The sequence below is a fragment of the Erpetoichthys calabaricus genome, chromosome 11, assembly GCF_900747795.2.
Source record: "Erpetoichthys calabaricus chromosome 11, fErpCal1.3, whole genome shotgun sequence".
Classification (NCBI taxonomy): domain Eukaryota; kingdom Metazoa; phylum Chordata; class Cladistia; order Polypteriformes; family Polypteridae; genus Erpetoichthys; species Erpetoichthys calabaricus.
In genome coordinates, this window is record NC_041404.2 from 106,903,679 (window position 1) to 106,918,577 (window position 14,899).

The 14,899-nt window shown below is 36.9% G+C and overlaps 1 protein-coding gene across 2 annotated transcripts in view; it reads left to right on the forward strand.

The window, feature by feature from the left end:
* The window catches only part of ppp1r12c (protein phosphatase 1, regulatory subunit 12C), a 260,970-nt gene that overhangs the window by 91,229 nt on the left and 154,842 nt on the right, over window positions 1-14,899 (forward strand). For both annotated transcript variants that reach the window (XM_028813684.2, XM_028813686.2), the window contains exons 6-7: window positions 4,864-4,938; window positions 10,375-10,460. In XM_028813684.2, coding sequence (XP_028669517.2) covers window positions 4,864-4,938; window positions 10,375-10,460 — 161 coding nt within the window. The remainder of the gene's footprint in view (window positions 1-4,863; window positions 4,939-10,374; window positions 10,461-14,899) is intronic.

Sequence of the window (14,899 nt, forward strand, 5' to 3'; positions counted from 1 at the left end):
TAGGGTTTTCTCTTATAGTTACAGCCATACACTCGAGGTAAATTCACTTAAACAACACAATGTACAGTAAAATTTATTATTATTATTATTACATGATGCTATCACAACATAATATATAGTAGGAAATGAAAAATATTTTGCATAAAACACAAATACATAAAAAAATATAGTAAAGTAGAATTGCACTTCCAGCCAGTAAAATATCAAGTACAGTAAGTCCTTGTACGAGGGTGAGTCAAAAATTATCCATATTCTGGTTATATTAAAACTTCTTTTGGCAGCACCGTTTTATCAGTGCTTTCTGTACGAGGTCCCTGTCTCCCCAGTCACTGCTGTTCAGGTGTGAATGTGTTACGCCAGGTCATTTCTAACTGTAGCGTGAGAAACAATGGCTGCCCCACTTGTGATTTTCACGAAAGAAGAGCAGTGTGTAGTGATTAGCTTTTTGTGGTCTGAGGGTGTGTCTGGTGCCGATATTTATTGCGGACTTTCTGCACAGTATGGAGAAAGAGTTTTGTCACGAAGAAGTGTGTATGAATGGATAGAGAAGTTCAAGGAAGGTTGTACAAGTGTCAGCCATGAAGAAGGAGCTGGACACCCGTCCACGACTGATAACAACATTGAGCGTGTACATGAAATAACTCTGTTGAATAGACGAGTGACAGTAGATGATGTGGCAAGTCCTTTGAAAATCAGCCATGGCTTTGCTGTTGCAATAATCCATGACAGACTTGGGTTTTGAAAGAAGTCCTACAAGGACGAAGATTCACATCTGATGAAGAAGTGAAAACAGCGGTGCATTTATGGCTTACTGCTCAGCCTAAAACATTTTTTAATGAAGAAATACGAAAGATTGTTTACAGATGAACAAAGTGTATTGAAAAGCATGAAGATTATGTCGAAAAATTATGTATTTGTCTTTCTGAAAGCTGATTTAAATGAATTTTGCAGCCAGAGTGCGGATAATTTTTGACTCTCCTCTTAGTAAAACAGAAAATAAAACCATAGTTTAGATTGGGTGATTCTGAGACTGTGTTTAATCAAAGTAACTGCAGTTGAAACAAAACTCGTCATGTGCCTAGAAGTTCTTGCATTTAGTGACACATAGTTTCCTTGATAGTAATTACTAAAAGTGGTAGTTGCCCAGATGTGTTCATCCAGTGATCATATTTCCAGGACACTTCTCCATTAAAGCCTATAATCTTTTTGCTCTTAGAATAACATGCTGCAACTTGTTTCAAGTGAGTAGATGCATTACTGTTATGGAGAAATTGAGAATGCTTTAATTAACCCTCTAAACACTATACTAGCAATTACAAAAACGAAGAAAAAAAATAAACATAGATGCTGAGTTTTTTTGATAAGAGCAGTTATGTTTTCATCCCAGATTAGATTATGAGTGATAGTTATGCTAAGAATTTTAAATGATTCAACCTTGTTGACAGTTAAATCATGTTTATGTAGGGGTGTAGGAGGTAAGGAGCGTCTCCTAAAGTCCACAATCATTTCTACTGTTTTCAAATAATTCAAATTAAGATTGTTGAGAGTGCACTAATTGGCCAGCCGATCCACCTCCCTCCTATATGGCATCTCATCCTTGTCTGTGATCCGGTCAATCAGGGTGGTATCTTTAGCAAACTTGCTTAACAGATGAGTCACTGGATGTGCAGTCACTGCTATGACACTGGTATAAGTTAGAAGGGGGCAGCCTGACCTTTTCAGTGTGTAGTTTCAGCTATAGCTTCATATTAATTTAAACTTCCGTGTGATGGACTGCATTGAGCTGCAAGCTATATTCAGTGCCTATATATATTTCTCTTCTGGTTCATCCTGCTTCCACTTCAAAACTGGTCCCACACACACGCAGCTGACACGGCATTTCTCGATTCCTATTCATCCTCTTCTATGTCATGCACAATACTGGCCTGCTGAGCATAATACATCCAACAAGTACTCGAGGTGCTGCCACAACAGTAAAGTAGCTTTACCACCTTTGCGGGAACCACCTGTGTCTTTACAACAGCTTCTTACACAGCAAACATCAGAAGCTAAAAATTATCGTGAACACATTCGAGAATACAACTCTTCTCTAGCGTTTGCTTCCATGGGTGCACAGATAACTCAACCTCCTGGCCACAGACCATACTGTTTTAAAATACACGGGCAAATTTATCACCAGATCTCTCTACTACACGCTAACACTTCTACCTCTCCAGGATATGGACAGTTGTATGTTTTTGACAAAGTGCAAGCTACTGAAGTACGATTACAAAATAAAGCAAACTCTGTATGCAGTGAAAATTTACTTCTCCAGCTAGATTCCATGCTCAGAACCATCAACCCCTTCGCTAAATCATACAAACACATGCATGAAATTGCTCAGTCCAATCCAACAGCATCTGTACGAATGGTTTTCAAGGAAAACTCTAGGCAGGATTTACAATGATACAATGCCCCAACATGTCACACCGATGTTGCAGCAATTTTCGTCGTAGAAGATGGTGAACAGCCTTCCGAAAGGGACATGTGCATCTATCCCATAGGCAACTCCTGTAAACAGATTTCCACGCTCAATATGAATTGCGATTCTATGATTTACCCACTTTTATTCCCTTACGGAGACATTGGCTGGCACAAAGATTTACATGTTCCCAATAAATGAACCGCCAAGCAAATAAGGCTTACTCAATGACAATTTTACACGTACAGATTAGCAATGAGGAATACATTTAGTATTTTGCACTCCACCGGCAAACTATTCCAACAGTACGTCGTAGATGCGTATGTTAAAACAGGGCGCGCGTCTCAACTATCTCAGATTACATCAACCAGATCTGCGTGGAAAAATACAAAGGACTTTTAGACGCACTGCAAGCAAACGCTGAAAATAACGTACGTGTAGGCAAAATGATCATATTACCATCCACATTTCCAGGAAGTTCAAGATACATGCAACAAAACTATCAGGATGTCATGGCCATAGTACGTAAATTCGGAAAGCCTGATTTATTCATCACTTTCACATGTAATCCCGCTTGGCCGGAAATTCTACATGCACACTGCGCCTTTCAAGAAGTATTTGTTTCTTCTTGATTTCTGAATTCCTTTCTCACCATTTTCCGTTCCTATTCTTACACCTCTGTATGCTACGGCGGGCATAGACTAGTTTATTATTATAATTTGATTGAGAAAAGGTGATCCACCCATTTTCTACACATTTGGAACACATCAACATACTGGATAAGTTGGTAAGATAATACATTAAACCTGAACAGAGCTGGCCTTATATTTTACAAAATATGTACATATTTGCAATACTTTTTAAATCTCCCACTTCTAATTTTTCATTTTTATGAGTTTGTTGAATGGTTTTAATTTTATTCTTTTTATTTTAGCATGATCTATGCTTTTTGTAGATACACTGAAAAAATATGTAATTTAATTGTAAGTTTAGAATCTGAGCCAAAATAATGTGAGAATAGCTTTAGGAGTTGAATACTTTTTTAAGGCACTGTATCTCCTCAAGCACATAATATATACAAGGGCAACAAGTTACATTAAGTCAATATGGAAAATGCAAAAACTGGAACATCTGTTGAAGTCATACTTGCTGAGAAAGTTTTTAGTGATGTCTGTTAATTAATGATTGTAGTAGTAGAATATAATTAAAAAAAACTTATCCAAAGTAAGGCTTGATTATCTAAATGCATCAGTTTGAGGACTTCTGTAAGTTGGCCATGTGTTTAAAGATATTTATTTAAATAATGTTAGTTTTAGTCAGTTGTATTAACTCTTAAACCAAGATAAATTAAAAATGCTGACTTAAAGCAGGAGTTATTTAGTCTGTTCTTTATAATCTATGAAAGTACAGATTGCATGTATCACACAAAATTACCAAAGCCAACTTGTTGATTACTTTGATTTTAGTAGTGGAGCTTTTCTTTATGGATTATGGATGTACAAGTCTGCAGAAAACTGCTTTATGCTGCTTAAACTGGCAGCTGCCTATTAATTTAAAATGTGTTACAAATGTAGTTAAAGTTAAATTGTAGGGCACTGCACAAGAGGGTTTGCATCATAAGCATTCAGGGAATACTGTTTTAAGCAGAAGAATGTTTTGGGAAGTTTACACATTCATGACAACATTGAGCGTGCACGTGAAATGATTCTTTTAGACAGTAGATGATGTAGCAAGTCATTTACAAATCAGCCGTAGCTCTGCCTGTGTAATCATCCTCGACAGACTTGGATATCAAAAGAAGCTCTACGAGGATGAAAATTCACATCTGATGAAGAGGTGAAGACAGTGGTGCATTAGCTAAAACATTTTTTTTTTTTTTTAACATTTTATTGAATTTATTAAAATCAATAAACATTCCATTCAAGCAAGTCAAGTTTTACAATTTTTTTGATGAAGGAATATAAAAGCTTGTTGACTAATGGACAAAGTATAAAAATTGCACTCTTTTTTTGAATACTGCAGTCTTTTTGAGTTGTAATGTAACCACTCTGATGATGCTATGGAAAGGAAACATAACATTTTTACCAATCATTAAAAATTAACAATTTATCTATGCATTGAACGCACTAAATCCAGTTCACAGTTGTGATAGCTGAATCTATCCCAGTAGAATCGGGTGTGATGCAGGATACAAGATTTGAAATAAATGCCATACTAAGTAATGAAAAATCAGTTTTTTCTTTCTTTCACCCTTCACATAAGATTTATTGACTACAATAAGAAAGAGGGAAAGTGATGAATTCATAGAACCCAGTATCAAGCAGTTTTGCAGTTTAGCTTGTTTATTATGATGGGTTCTAGAGTACCAAGTTAATTTCAGCTGATTCTGTTGTATGTTTCAGGGTCAGACCCCTTTTGATGTTGCTGAAGAGAGCCTCCAGACCCTTCTTACAGAACTGAAACAGAAGCAGGCGGATGTGAGTTATTTGCTGTTCTTATTGTAGTCTTAAAACTGTAATTTCAGTAATGTCTTTCAAATCAAATCTTGTTGAGTATGTCAATGGAAGTTTATGGGTTACCTGTAATTTCAGTGTTTAATCTGTGCAGTTAAATTATTAATATGGGAAATCTTTTTCTGCTGTTAAAATTTGTTTTTACCTTTTCTGTTTTACAGTCACAATGTAATTTACCTTTTGAATTAGTTTGCAGTTTTCCTGTTTAACATATAATAAAGCATTATCGTGAAGTAATGGTAATAAAGTACTTTACAGGACTGTAAAAACACCTTGGCAAGCACAAAAGCTATAAAGAACAAGTTGGTCAGTGTACGCATAACATAACATGCAGGTGCATTTAACTACTAAGTTAACTGATATGAAAGTTGGAGCATTTCACATTTTTATTTCAGTTAGTTATTACATTTTTGATTATTAAATAGTTTTGTAACAATGAGTAATATTCAAAAATAATCGCAATAATAGAATTGCAGCTCTATGTGTTAGTAGACTACATTAAATGTGTGCTGTTTAACAGGATTACAATGCAGTTAAAAACGGAGCACAAAGAGGCTAGTGGTGGCTTCATGGTTTTCATACACAGTAGATTACAATTCAAGTGATGTGAAAATGGTATCAACTGATCTGTTTTAAGGTTGAGGGTCTGTGACTGCTTGTTGCCCTGTTTTATTAACCATAACTTTTTTAAAAGTCTACCCAATAGAGTAGTACCCAATAATTAGCAACTGAAAATATCTATTAATAAACTACGAATAATAGCATAAATCAGTATCAGTATTATTCCTTGAAAGAAGAAAAAGAACTGAAGTAACTTCCACATCTAGCTATTAATATATTAGTTAAAAGAAACACAGTAATTTGTTAAAAGTATATAAATATGTAAGTAAAAACTTGGATAAGAACCAATTTATTGTATAACAAGAGTACAAATGGTACACATTGGTAAGAAGCTCAGGGGCTTGCTGCAATTTTTTGTGGATATCTAGGACTGAAAGATCATGGGCTGGACGGCAGAAATCAGGGACTTAAGCCACTGAAGCCTCCCACCTCCCGGCGCCACTGACCATTTTTAAACTTTCCCTATGTTTATATTGTTTAGAGTAAATTCCCCTTTCCCGTGTTATTAATTTCTTCAAAAGATGTTTAGCTGCAGGTTGATAAAGGCAGTTCTTTAAAATAATAATCTGTTTATAATATCATAATATAATAATATATATATATATTAATGTATAATAATAAATAATATCAGTTCAGTCAATTCAGTCTTGTATGTGCTTACATAATTGCTTTCTCCTTCCATTTCCAGAGAAGTGAATTTTTTGTACTCTTATTAGTTAACTTACCTAAAGCATCAAGAGAAGGGTGCTGCTGTGTGAGACGTTTACATGTGCACACTCTGCCCTTCATCTGACTCACTTACATTTGGCATTCAACCTGCTGTCAGATGAGTAAAAGGGGAAAATCTACAAAATGTTTAAGTTCAAATAATCACTGTCAAAAGAAAATTGAAACGGTAAACTCATTCTTAGTTGATGTTGCACAGAATGTTTCTCCTTTTTAAGAAATTAAAATTAAATTTTAAAACTTAATACAGCTTGATCTGTTTGAGATACATCAATATATCAATTTCTCAACAAATTCCTTTAAAGTGTGCCACATCTCAACAAAATTGGTCCACCAGGGGCCGCGTTTCTTGTGGACACACAGACATTGGCTTTTGCAGTAGGTGCTTTGTGCTTTATTTGCAAATGTACATACAATTAGCTAGTTGGATATACATTACAGTTTCATTTTTCCTAAAACAAAATGAAAGATTTTAATAAATTTAGAAGAATCTGCATATACATTTGGTATATGTGATATACAGTTGAACGATATATTACTTTTACACTGTGATCAAATTTGTATGAAAACCAGCAAAACAACAGGTAACACAAGTAAAAAAATATTTTAAAGTAAAGGAATGATTTATTGGTACAAAATTGTGCTATCAGTCATTTGTCATTAGATAATGAAACTCTTATTGCGATCAATATGTCATTGCATGGTATCGTGCAAGTACTGAAAAGTATTCTCAAACATTTTTAGGCAGCTGTAGCCTTGACACCAGTCCGGATACAGTCAGCACTGGTAAGTGATCATTGCCAAATATCTTGGTGATCACTGTGAATGGAGAGATCAAGCGAGACCCTGTTGATGATGGCTGTTTTTTGCAGCTGCAGCTCTCATCATCTCACACATTTTCAGCTCTATTGAAAATTATACCCCACGTCACTGAATAGCAATTAGCAAGAATCTAATAACATGAACAAGATGCTATCCATGTAACCCAGCATTTTGCAAAACAATGACACATTTGTGGCATTTTGTAGAACTGCAGCATTTCAGTTCAGTCTTGTACACCAAGAGGGCAGTAGTCAATGTAATAAAATATTGTAGAACAGATTTCTAGATTTGGATCATCTTTATCTGTGCTTATCGAAGACCTAGGTTACATGATTTCCTGCTTTGAGCAGCATAACATTAGAGCATAACTGAGTCCACATAAATGTTCTAGACCAGGAGCACAGTGTGTGTAGGTTTTCATTCTAGCCAATACAGTAATCCCTCCTCCATCGCGGGGGTTGCGTTCCAGAACCCCCCGCGAAAGGTGAAAATCCGCGAAGTAGAAACCATATGTTCATATGGTTATTTTTATATATTTTAAGCCCTTATAAAATCTCCCACACTATTATAAACATTTCCCGCACAATTATACAGCATAAACCCTTTGTATTCTCTTAGATATTAGGTAAGATTCATTGAAATTATGTATGTAAACACAGTTTATACACAGTAAAAGCTAAATATTATTTTAAAGATATCGAGCGTCTCCGATATCACATATGTTACAGCCATTACGACTGACAGGCCACCAGCAATAAATACGTACAATGCAAGAAAAATTGTATACAGTAAAATGTGTGTACAGTGACACTAAACTTTGTACATGTAATAAGTACTGTACATAGATAATTAATTATGGTTACTCACCAACAATGACACGACGACTTGTCCGATAATGATGAGTTTAGTTTTACTGCACAACAAAGGATAGCGTTACAGCTCTTCTAAAGGAGCCTCTTCAGGCTACTGTGTAGCACCGCCGTTGTTCTTCTTCCAGCACTCTTCAATCTAAATCCCTAAAGCAGATTCCATCCAGTCCACTTGCAACTCGTTTTGTGCCCTGGTTAAAGGACACTGCGGCCGTAGACCTTATATGCTTTTCCTCCTTTTTAAATAAAAAGAATCGTGGACTCATTGATGCCGTAATGGTGTCCTGCAGCGGTGTAGCTGTTCCCTTTCTTCAACATATCCAAAACTTTTACCTTTTCTTCAATCATTTGCATCTTCTGTTGGCGCTTGGACATGGCCCCTGAAGCAGTAGCAGGAGCACGTTAATGCTGAATGAGTGAGATGAGACTTCCTGCTTAATGCAGCACTCCGCCGCTGAGCCAATCAGCAGCACACAGGAACTTAACTGCGTGCTCTGATTGGGTAGCTTCTCAGCCATCCGCCAATAACATCTCTTGTATGAAATCAACTGGGCAAACTGACTGAGGAAGCAAGTACCAGAAGTAGAAAGACCCATTGTCCGCAGAAACCCGCGAAGCAGCGAAAAATCCGCGTTATATATTTATATATGCTTACATATAAAATCCGCGATAGAGTGAAGCCGCGAAAGTCGAAGCGCGATATAGCGAGGGATTACTGTACCTGATTTTAACTAGTATATACAAGTATGTATATAACACAATTCACATAAAGTTACTTGATTTAGTCTCAGACCCTCTTTTACACGCATTTGGACAGCAGTTGACCATGCTTATAAAAACAAAAGAAAAAAAGTCTAATTTACTTGTGGTTGGGTCAGTCAGAACACATACAGATCTGGCAAGAAAAGAACAGCAGTGCCCCGTGAGACCACCAAGCAAATGTCCTAATTTTACTCCATGAATACACCATGTGAACTGGTGGTGCATCATCTCTATGATTAGCTAACATATCTATATTCGTATGCACAATCAATGAATTAATGTTAATGAAGCATTATGAAATAAACATTAATATATGTCTAAATTTAAGACAGTAGGCGTTATTTGGGGTTACGCTTATGTTGTAGCTTCTGGTGAGTAAAAACGCAACATCTTACAGTTAAATGAAAATTACATGACAAGTCTACTGTCATAAATGTGAAGCACATCAATGTATGCCATCAGCCAAGCTTGGTACACTTGGCTATTTGAAATGTGTCCTTCAGCACATACATTTTGTAGCAAATAATTTTCATGTAGTCTTCCAGTTAATAATTATGGAAAATGCTGCGGAGTGCAAATACCAGCCATGATATTTTTTCCTGGGGAAAAATGTTTAAGTCCACAACACACCTGTATAAATAAATAAATATCCCATGAGCATGTTTAGCTCACTTGAAAGTTTACAAAGCAAATAAAGCAGTTTCAGGTTCAACACAACAGGACCCTGTGATAAGAGGTCCGTAGTGAAGTGCAATTTTTAAATAGTATTGTGGTTGCAGGTACACATGTGACTTTACATACGCTGCTCCAAGTTTGATTGGAGTGCTTGGCTGATCGATCGTGCATTCACTTGCTAATGCGAGCAAGTCAGTCAAGTGCTTCATTCATACATTAGAGCAGATGGAGGACAGCACCTGCACCCAGTTGGGGTTATAAAGGTAGTCTCCACAGCTGAGAAGGGAGAGAAGAAGAAAAAAAATAATGAACAGAGGTAAAGGAATAAGGAGGAGGCAGGATGGCAAAGATCCTGTGCTAGGAGGAAAGGATGCAGGTGGTTAGCAGTATGACCTGGGGAAGTGAGCAGCAGGCTTGTGCTCAAATGTGGGGGTGAGGAAGGTGTGCTCCTGCTGAGCTTGTAGATGCACCAAGAGTTTTGAGTGAATTCCGAGTATTCAGCCTCAAGCTTTTAAAGTTGAGGATTTTTTTTTTTTTAAAGACAATACCACCAACAGCCAAACCACTGCTCAGAATTTCAAAACATTCGGCAGTGCATTTAGTTAGGACTTTGAAAGAAATTACTTTTGTGAGTTCTCAGCTCAGTCCAGACCTTTAGCCTTAAACTTTCAATTACAGTAGTCTCAGTAGCTAAAGTCTGATTATAGGGATTAATTAATTCCATTTTATGGCTACAATAAATTGCCAATATTTGCATGTGTTTGTGTATGATACTTTTTAAAGCAAAATTTTCCATACTTTGAATTTTTAACTTTGTCACTTCAGTTTATGAGATGGGGTCCTAGCCCCAATACCAGCCCAGCTATGTGACCAATGGCGCAGGCTTCTTGTTCCTTCTCATTGCCCCCTTTTTTTATCCACACAGATACAGAGTCAGAAAGCTGCTGCTGTTGAGACTCCTCTAGACTCCTCACTTGAACAAGTGTCCTCTGCATCCTCCAAAAACAGAAGGTAAAATGGGTGTGAGCAGGGCTGGGGGTCATTCTTATTGATACAGTTAAGTATTTTATTTCCCTTTTTTTTTCTCTTCTTCAGTTTTTGCACTTTACCTAGTTATGTGAATCTGCAGTGGTGCAAAAATGGCTGTATTTCTTATACTGGAATACAATTTTTTAAAGACACCAAAATAATAAAATGTGTAACTTGGCAGCAGAAAACTAAATAAATATATATAAGCAGCAGTGGTAAAAACAATCAGCAAAAATTAACTACCGAAGTAGATTCTACAAAATCGTTAATTAGGGGTCTAAATACTTATATGAATACTAGTCATTTAGCCCGTTACAATAACGGGCGCTAGAATAGTAGTGCATAAACATTAGTAGGAACAGTCTATATTAAATGGCAAGGGACTTTGACCTCATTCTTTTTGTTGGTCATATTTTTCTTTCTTTCAGCCTTTCTTTTGTTGATGTTTACTTGCTGAGCTGACCGTTCTTCGTGGGCTGCCGCCGTGTATTGTGTGTCTTTAATTTTCTGTGACAGTGATACTGTCTTGTACGGCTGTGTTCAATAAGGGCGCGCACAAAAAGGCGAGCTTCAAAAGGGCGACCTCAATTGAGTGCGGCGAATAAAGGTGTTCGTAGATAATTTAGTTCAAATGGCTCTGGAATATGTGAAGAGCAACAGAGGTGCAGATCTTTATTTACGCGCGCCTTTATTCGCTGCGCCCAATTGAGGTCGCCCTTTTGAGGCTTGCCTTTTTGTGCGCGCCCTTATTGAAGGATACCGTCTTGTACGTCCGCTGGCTTATACGTCCGTAATATACCTTTAATTTTCTCTGGCGGTAATACAAGCGTGTGCGTCGGTAATATGCCTTTAATCTCCTTTGACAGTAATACTGGCTTGTATGTGGCTGTAATATGCGTCACTGTATTGTGTAACTTTAATTTCCTCTCGCAGTAATACTGGGTTGTATTTCCGTAAAACGCCTCTAACTTTCTCTGACAGTAATATCGCGCATCGCACCGTGCCCCGCGCATGCGCACTTCACCAGAAGACACCCACGCATGGACACCTGGACGCACATAGGGATTTTATATATATATAGATAAGAGATCTCATTTTTTTATATTTTTTTTTTAAATAAATTTGTAAACCTTTCTGAAAACATATTTTTTGCATTGTCATTATGGGTTACAGAGAGTAGATCGATATACAAAAATGGCATATTTATCTATTTAAAAGTACATCTACAAAACAGTAAAGTGCGCAGAAAGTGAAAGGGTCTGTCTGTATAGACAGTGTATGTATATATTATATTTGTCAAACAATTTTAATTTTTAATTGCAATTTTTAATTGTGTGTTTAACCAATGTATCTCAGCAATATCCAGTAATCCCCTGTGAATACGACCGCTGTTCAGTTTCTTAGTTGCTCAACTACGAAGTCTTGTGACTGTGAAATAAATCCTTGATATGTGACATCAAAGTAATGTTACTGGTCACTAAAAGCAAGAACTAGTAGACACAGAAACTGTTTCTTTGCTACTGCAGTCACGTTAAATACAGTCTCTGATTCTTTTCTGTTTCTTTCAGTTCATTTCTGCTTCAGTTTAAATTATGTTTATTTTATGGTTATTTTAAATGGTACTTACCTAAAATATTACCAGACCATAGTGCTAATCTATTTTGCTATTTTGTTTTTATATATGTTTATTGTATATAATGTTGTGACAGTGTCATGTATTGTATATTATGTTGTTTAACTCTGTGTACTTCATTAGGTGTATGGATGTAACACCAAGTGAAATTCCTAGCAACTATGTTAACCTTGTAGTCAGGATAAAATCTCAATGGTTCCACGTGAAAGTAATGTGTAAAAATGATGTCTGTGAGCCCTTTATCTTCAGTTATTTTAGAGGTCTACAGTCTGATGCAATCTGTTTTGCAGTAATTGGCAATAATTAGTGCTTCAAATTTTGTTCCATTCATGAACGGTAGTCTGCAGCAGATTTTGCTGCTTACTTTAATGTTAGTTTTTAACAGCTGCATGTTTTGATATGAAGTGATAAGCTAGGATGTTGTACTTATATATTTAAATTTACCTACACAGTTTTTACAAGTATCAGCAATTTTCTTCTTTGAACAGTGTGGGAGCAATCATCATAAATTTTCATTTTTCTTAGCTATCATTAAATGGCTTAAATCAGGGATTCCCAAACTTTAAATCAAGTCCACCCAAAATGTTGTGCCATCTGATCAGGGCATCCAGTAATAATTTATAAAGCCAATATTTGTGAAACAAAGCATGATCTTGGGTTTTGGTTAGTGCTAGTAGTAGTCATACTGTAGGATTTCATATAACAGTAGTCCTCCTAATCAAAGCAAATGCTTAACTACAGCAGACTGTTGACACATATGTCAATGTAATATTCCTGGATCAGGAGCTTTGAAACTATTTTGATACACCACCATTTTCTTTCACTGTTAAAGCACAACTAAAAGTGAGTTTTCTTAATTCCTAATATTGCAGTGCTCAGACAGCTTGTGGTGTAGTGGGTCCACAGCGCAAAAAAAGAAAAGGCAATTTTAAATAAATAAATACACACTTGCACAGGGGAGTTGGAGCAAGCAAGCGATCTGCTGAGAGATGGCTCATCTCCGGGTTGGTGTGAGGTGGTCAGCAGTCCATGCTTTTCCTTGCTGGCATGTGTGGGCTGTCTGATTGTCTCATTATCAGCGCGGGGTGACAATCAGGAAATGGCACATGCAACCACTTTCTAACCATATCAAAGGGGAGTGCAGAATAAGAAAGGAAGAAACAAAAATAGATTGTAGGTTAAAGCAAATGAAAATGTAGCAGGTAGGAAGACAGGAAAGGGAGCCGGTGCAGGTGTGATCAAGATAGAGAGTGGGAGAGAGAGAAAGAATGCGAACCAGGAGGCAGGCAGCTGTGAGGAGAGCCCCTCCAGGGAGAGGGTGGCCACCACACTCCAGCTGAGCAACTTGGGAGCTGGAAGTGACCTGCTAGTGCAGTCGGCTCACTACAAAAGTCCAGGAAGGCAGCAGGAGTCTGGGAGACTCGGATGGGGAGCCCCATTGTGAGCGCCATTGCTTTTGGGGACCTGGCCTTGGTCTGGAGTGGGCACTTTGTTAGAGCCTTGGAGTCGCACAGACCTGGACCCATAGAAGAATGGTAGGTACCTGCAGGATAGCTGTCTTCCTTGGATGCAAGGTCCGGGCAGGATAAGCTGAGGAGATTGATGTTTTGAAAAGAGTGCACCAAGGCTCGTGATTCTAAGGAGAGCTTCTTTTACTGTTTTTAATCTCATTTTAATTGCTTGTTTGGCTGATTTTAACCCCCATTAGTATCTCTTTTTTTATTGGATTATTTATTAAAGTTTTTGCCACTGCACTTTGTTTTTATTGGACTGTTTTAATAAAAGCACTAGAGCACTTTTTCACAATCGTCTTGCCTTGTGTGGTGACCTCATTTGCTAAGCTTATCCCGGTCATGACTACCGATGGTGTCGGTTTCCAGAGCAGAAATGGGAGTATGGAGCCGACCTGTACCATCACATGGTTGTGTATGCCCCCGGCCCAATAATTATTTTTAATGTAGAAAAAAGTTGCTTGGTTTGATAAGGAATAAAACATAGAAAGCATTTTAAAGTCTGTATTTAATTACAATAAGTATACACTTTTACATATAAATCCAGGTGAAAAAGTAGAAAAATATGTGGTTACTTATAACGTCAAAAAAAAAGGTTGTGAAGGTAGAGTGTCATTATTTTCTATAGGATCATTATTGTCACTGTTAGGTTCCAGTTTTGATAACTTCAAGTACAGTTCTGCTTCTGCCTATTCCTGTATTTACTATTAAAGGAAGGATGGTTAGTGTTTCGTCTTGGTGTAGAGTTCTATATTACTCTACTTTCCCCTTTTGTATTCTTTATTGTGTAGCCTTTGTCAGAATGCCTCAAATCCCATAGACTTAGCACTGTTTACAAGGTACAGTGGAATCTCGGTTCACGACCACAATTCGTTCCAAAACTCTGGTTGTAAACCGATTTGGTCGTGAACCAAAGCAATTTCCCCCATAGGATTGTATGTAAATACAATTAATCCGTTCCAGACCATGCGAACTGTAAGCAAATGTATATTTTTTTTAACTTTTTAAACACAAATATAGTTAATTAAACCATTGAATGCACAGCGTAATAGTAAACTAAATGTAAAAACATTGAATAACACTAAGAAAACCTTGAACAACAGAGAAAACTAACACTGCAATAGTTCGCGCTATAGCGCTACCAACCACTGGCTAAAAACACTTTTTTTTTTTTTTTTTTTTTTTAATGAGTTTTAAGCACAGGGAAAGAAATGAACATGTGAAAAAATCCGTAATTTAATAATCTACTAAGAAAAGTAACATTGCAACAATGCATG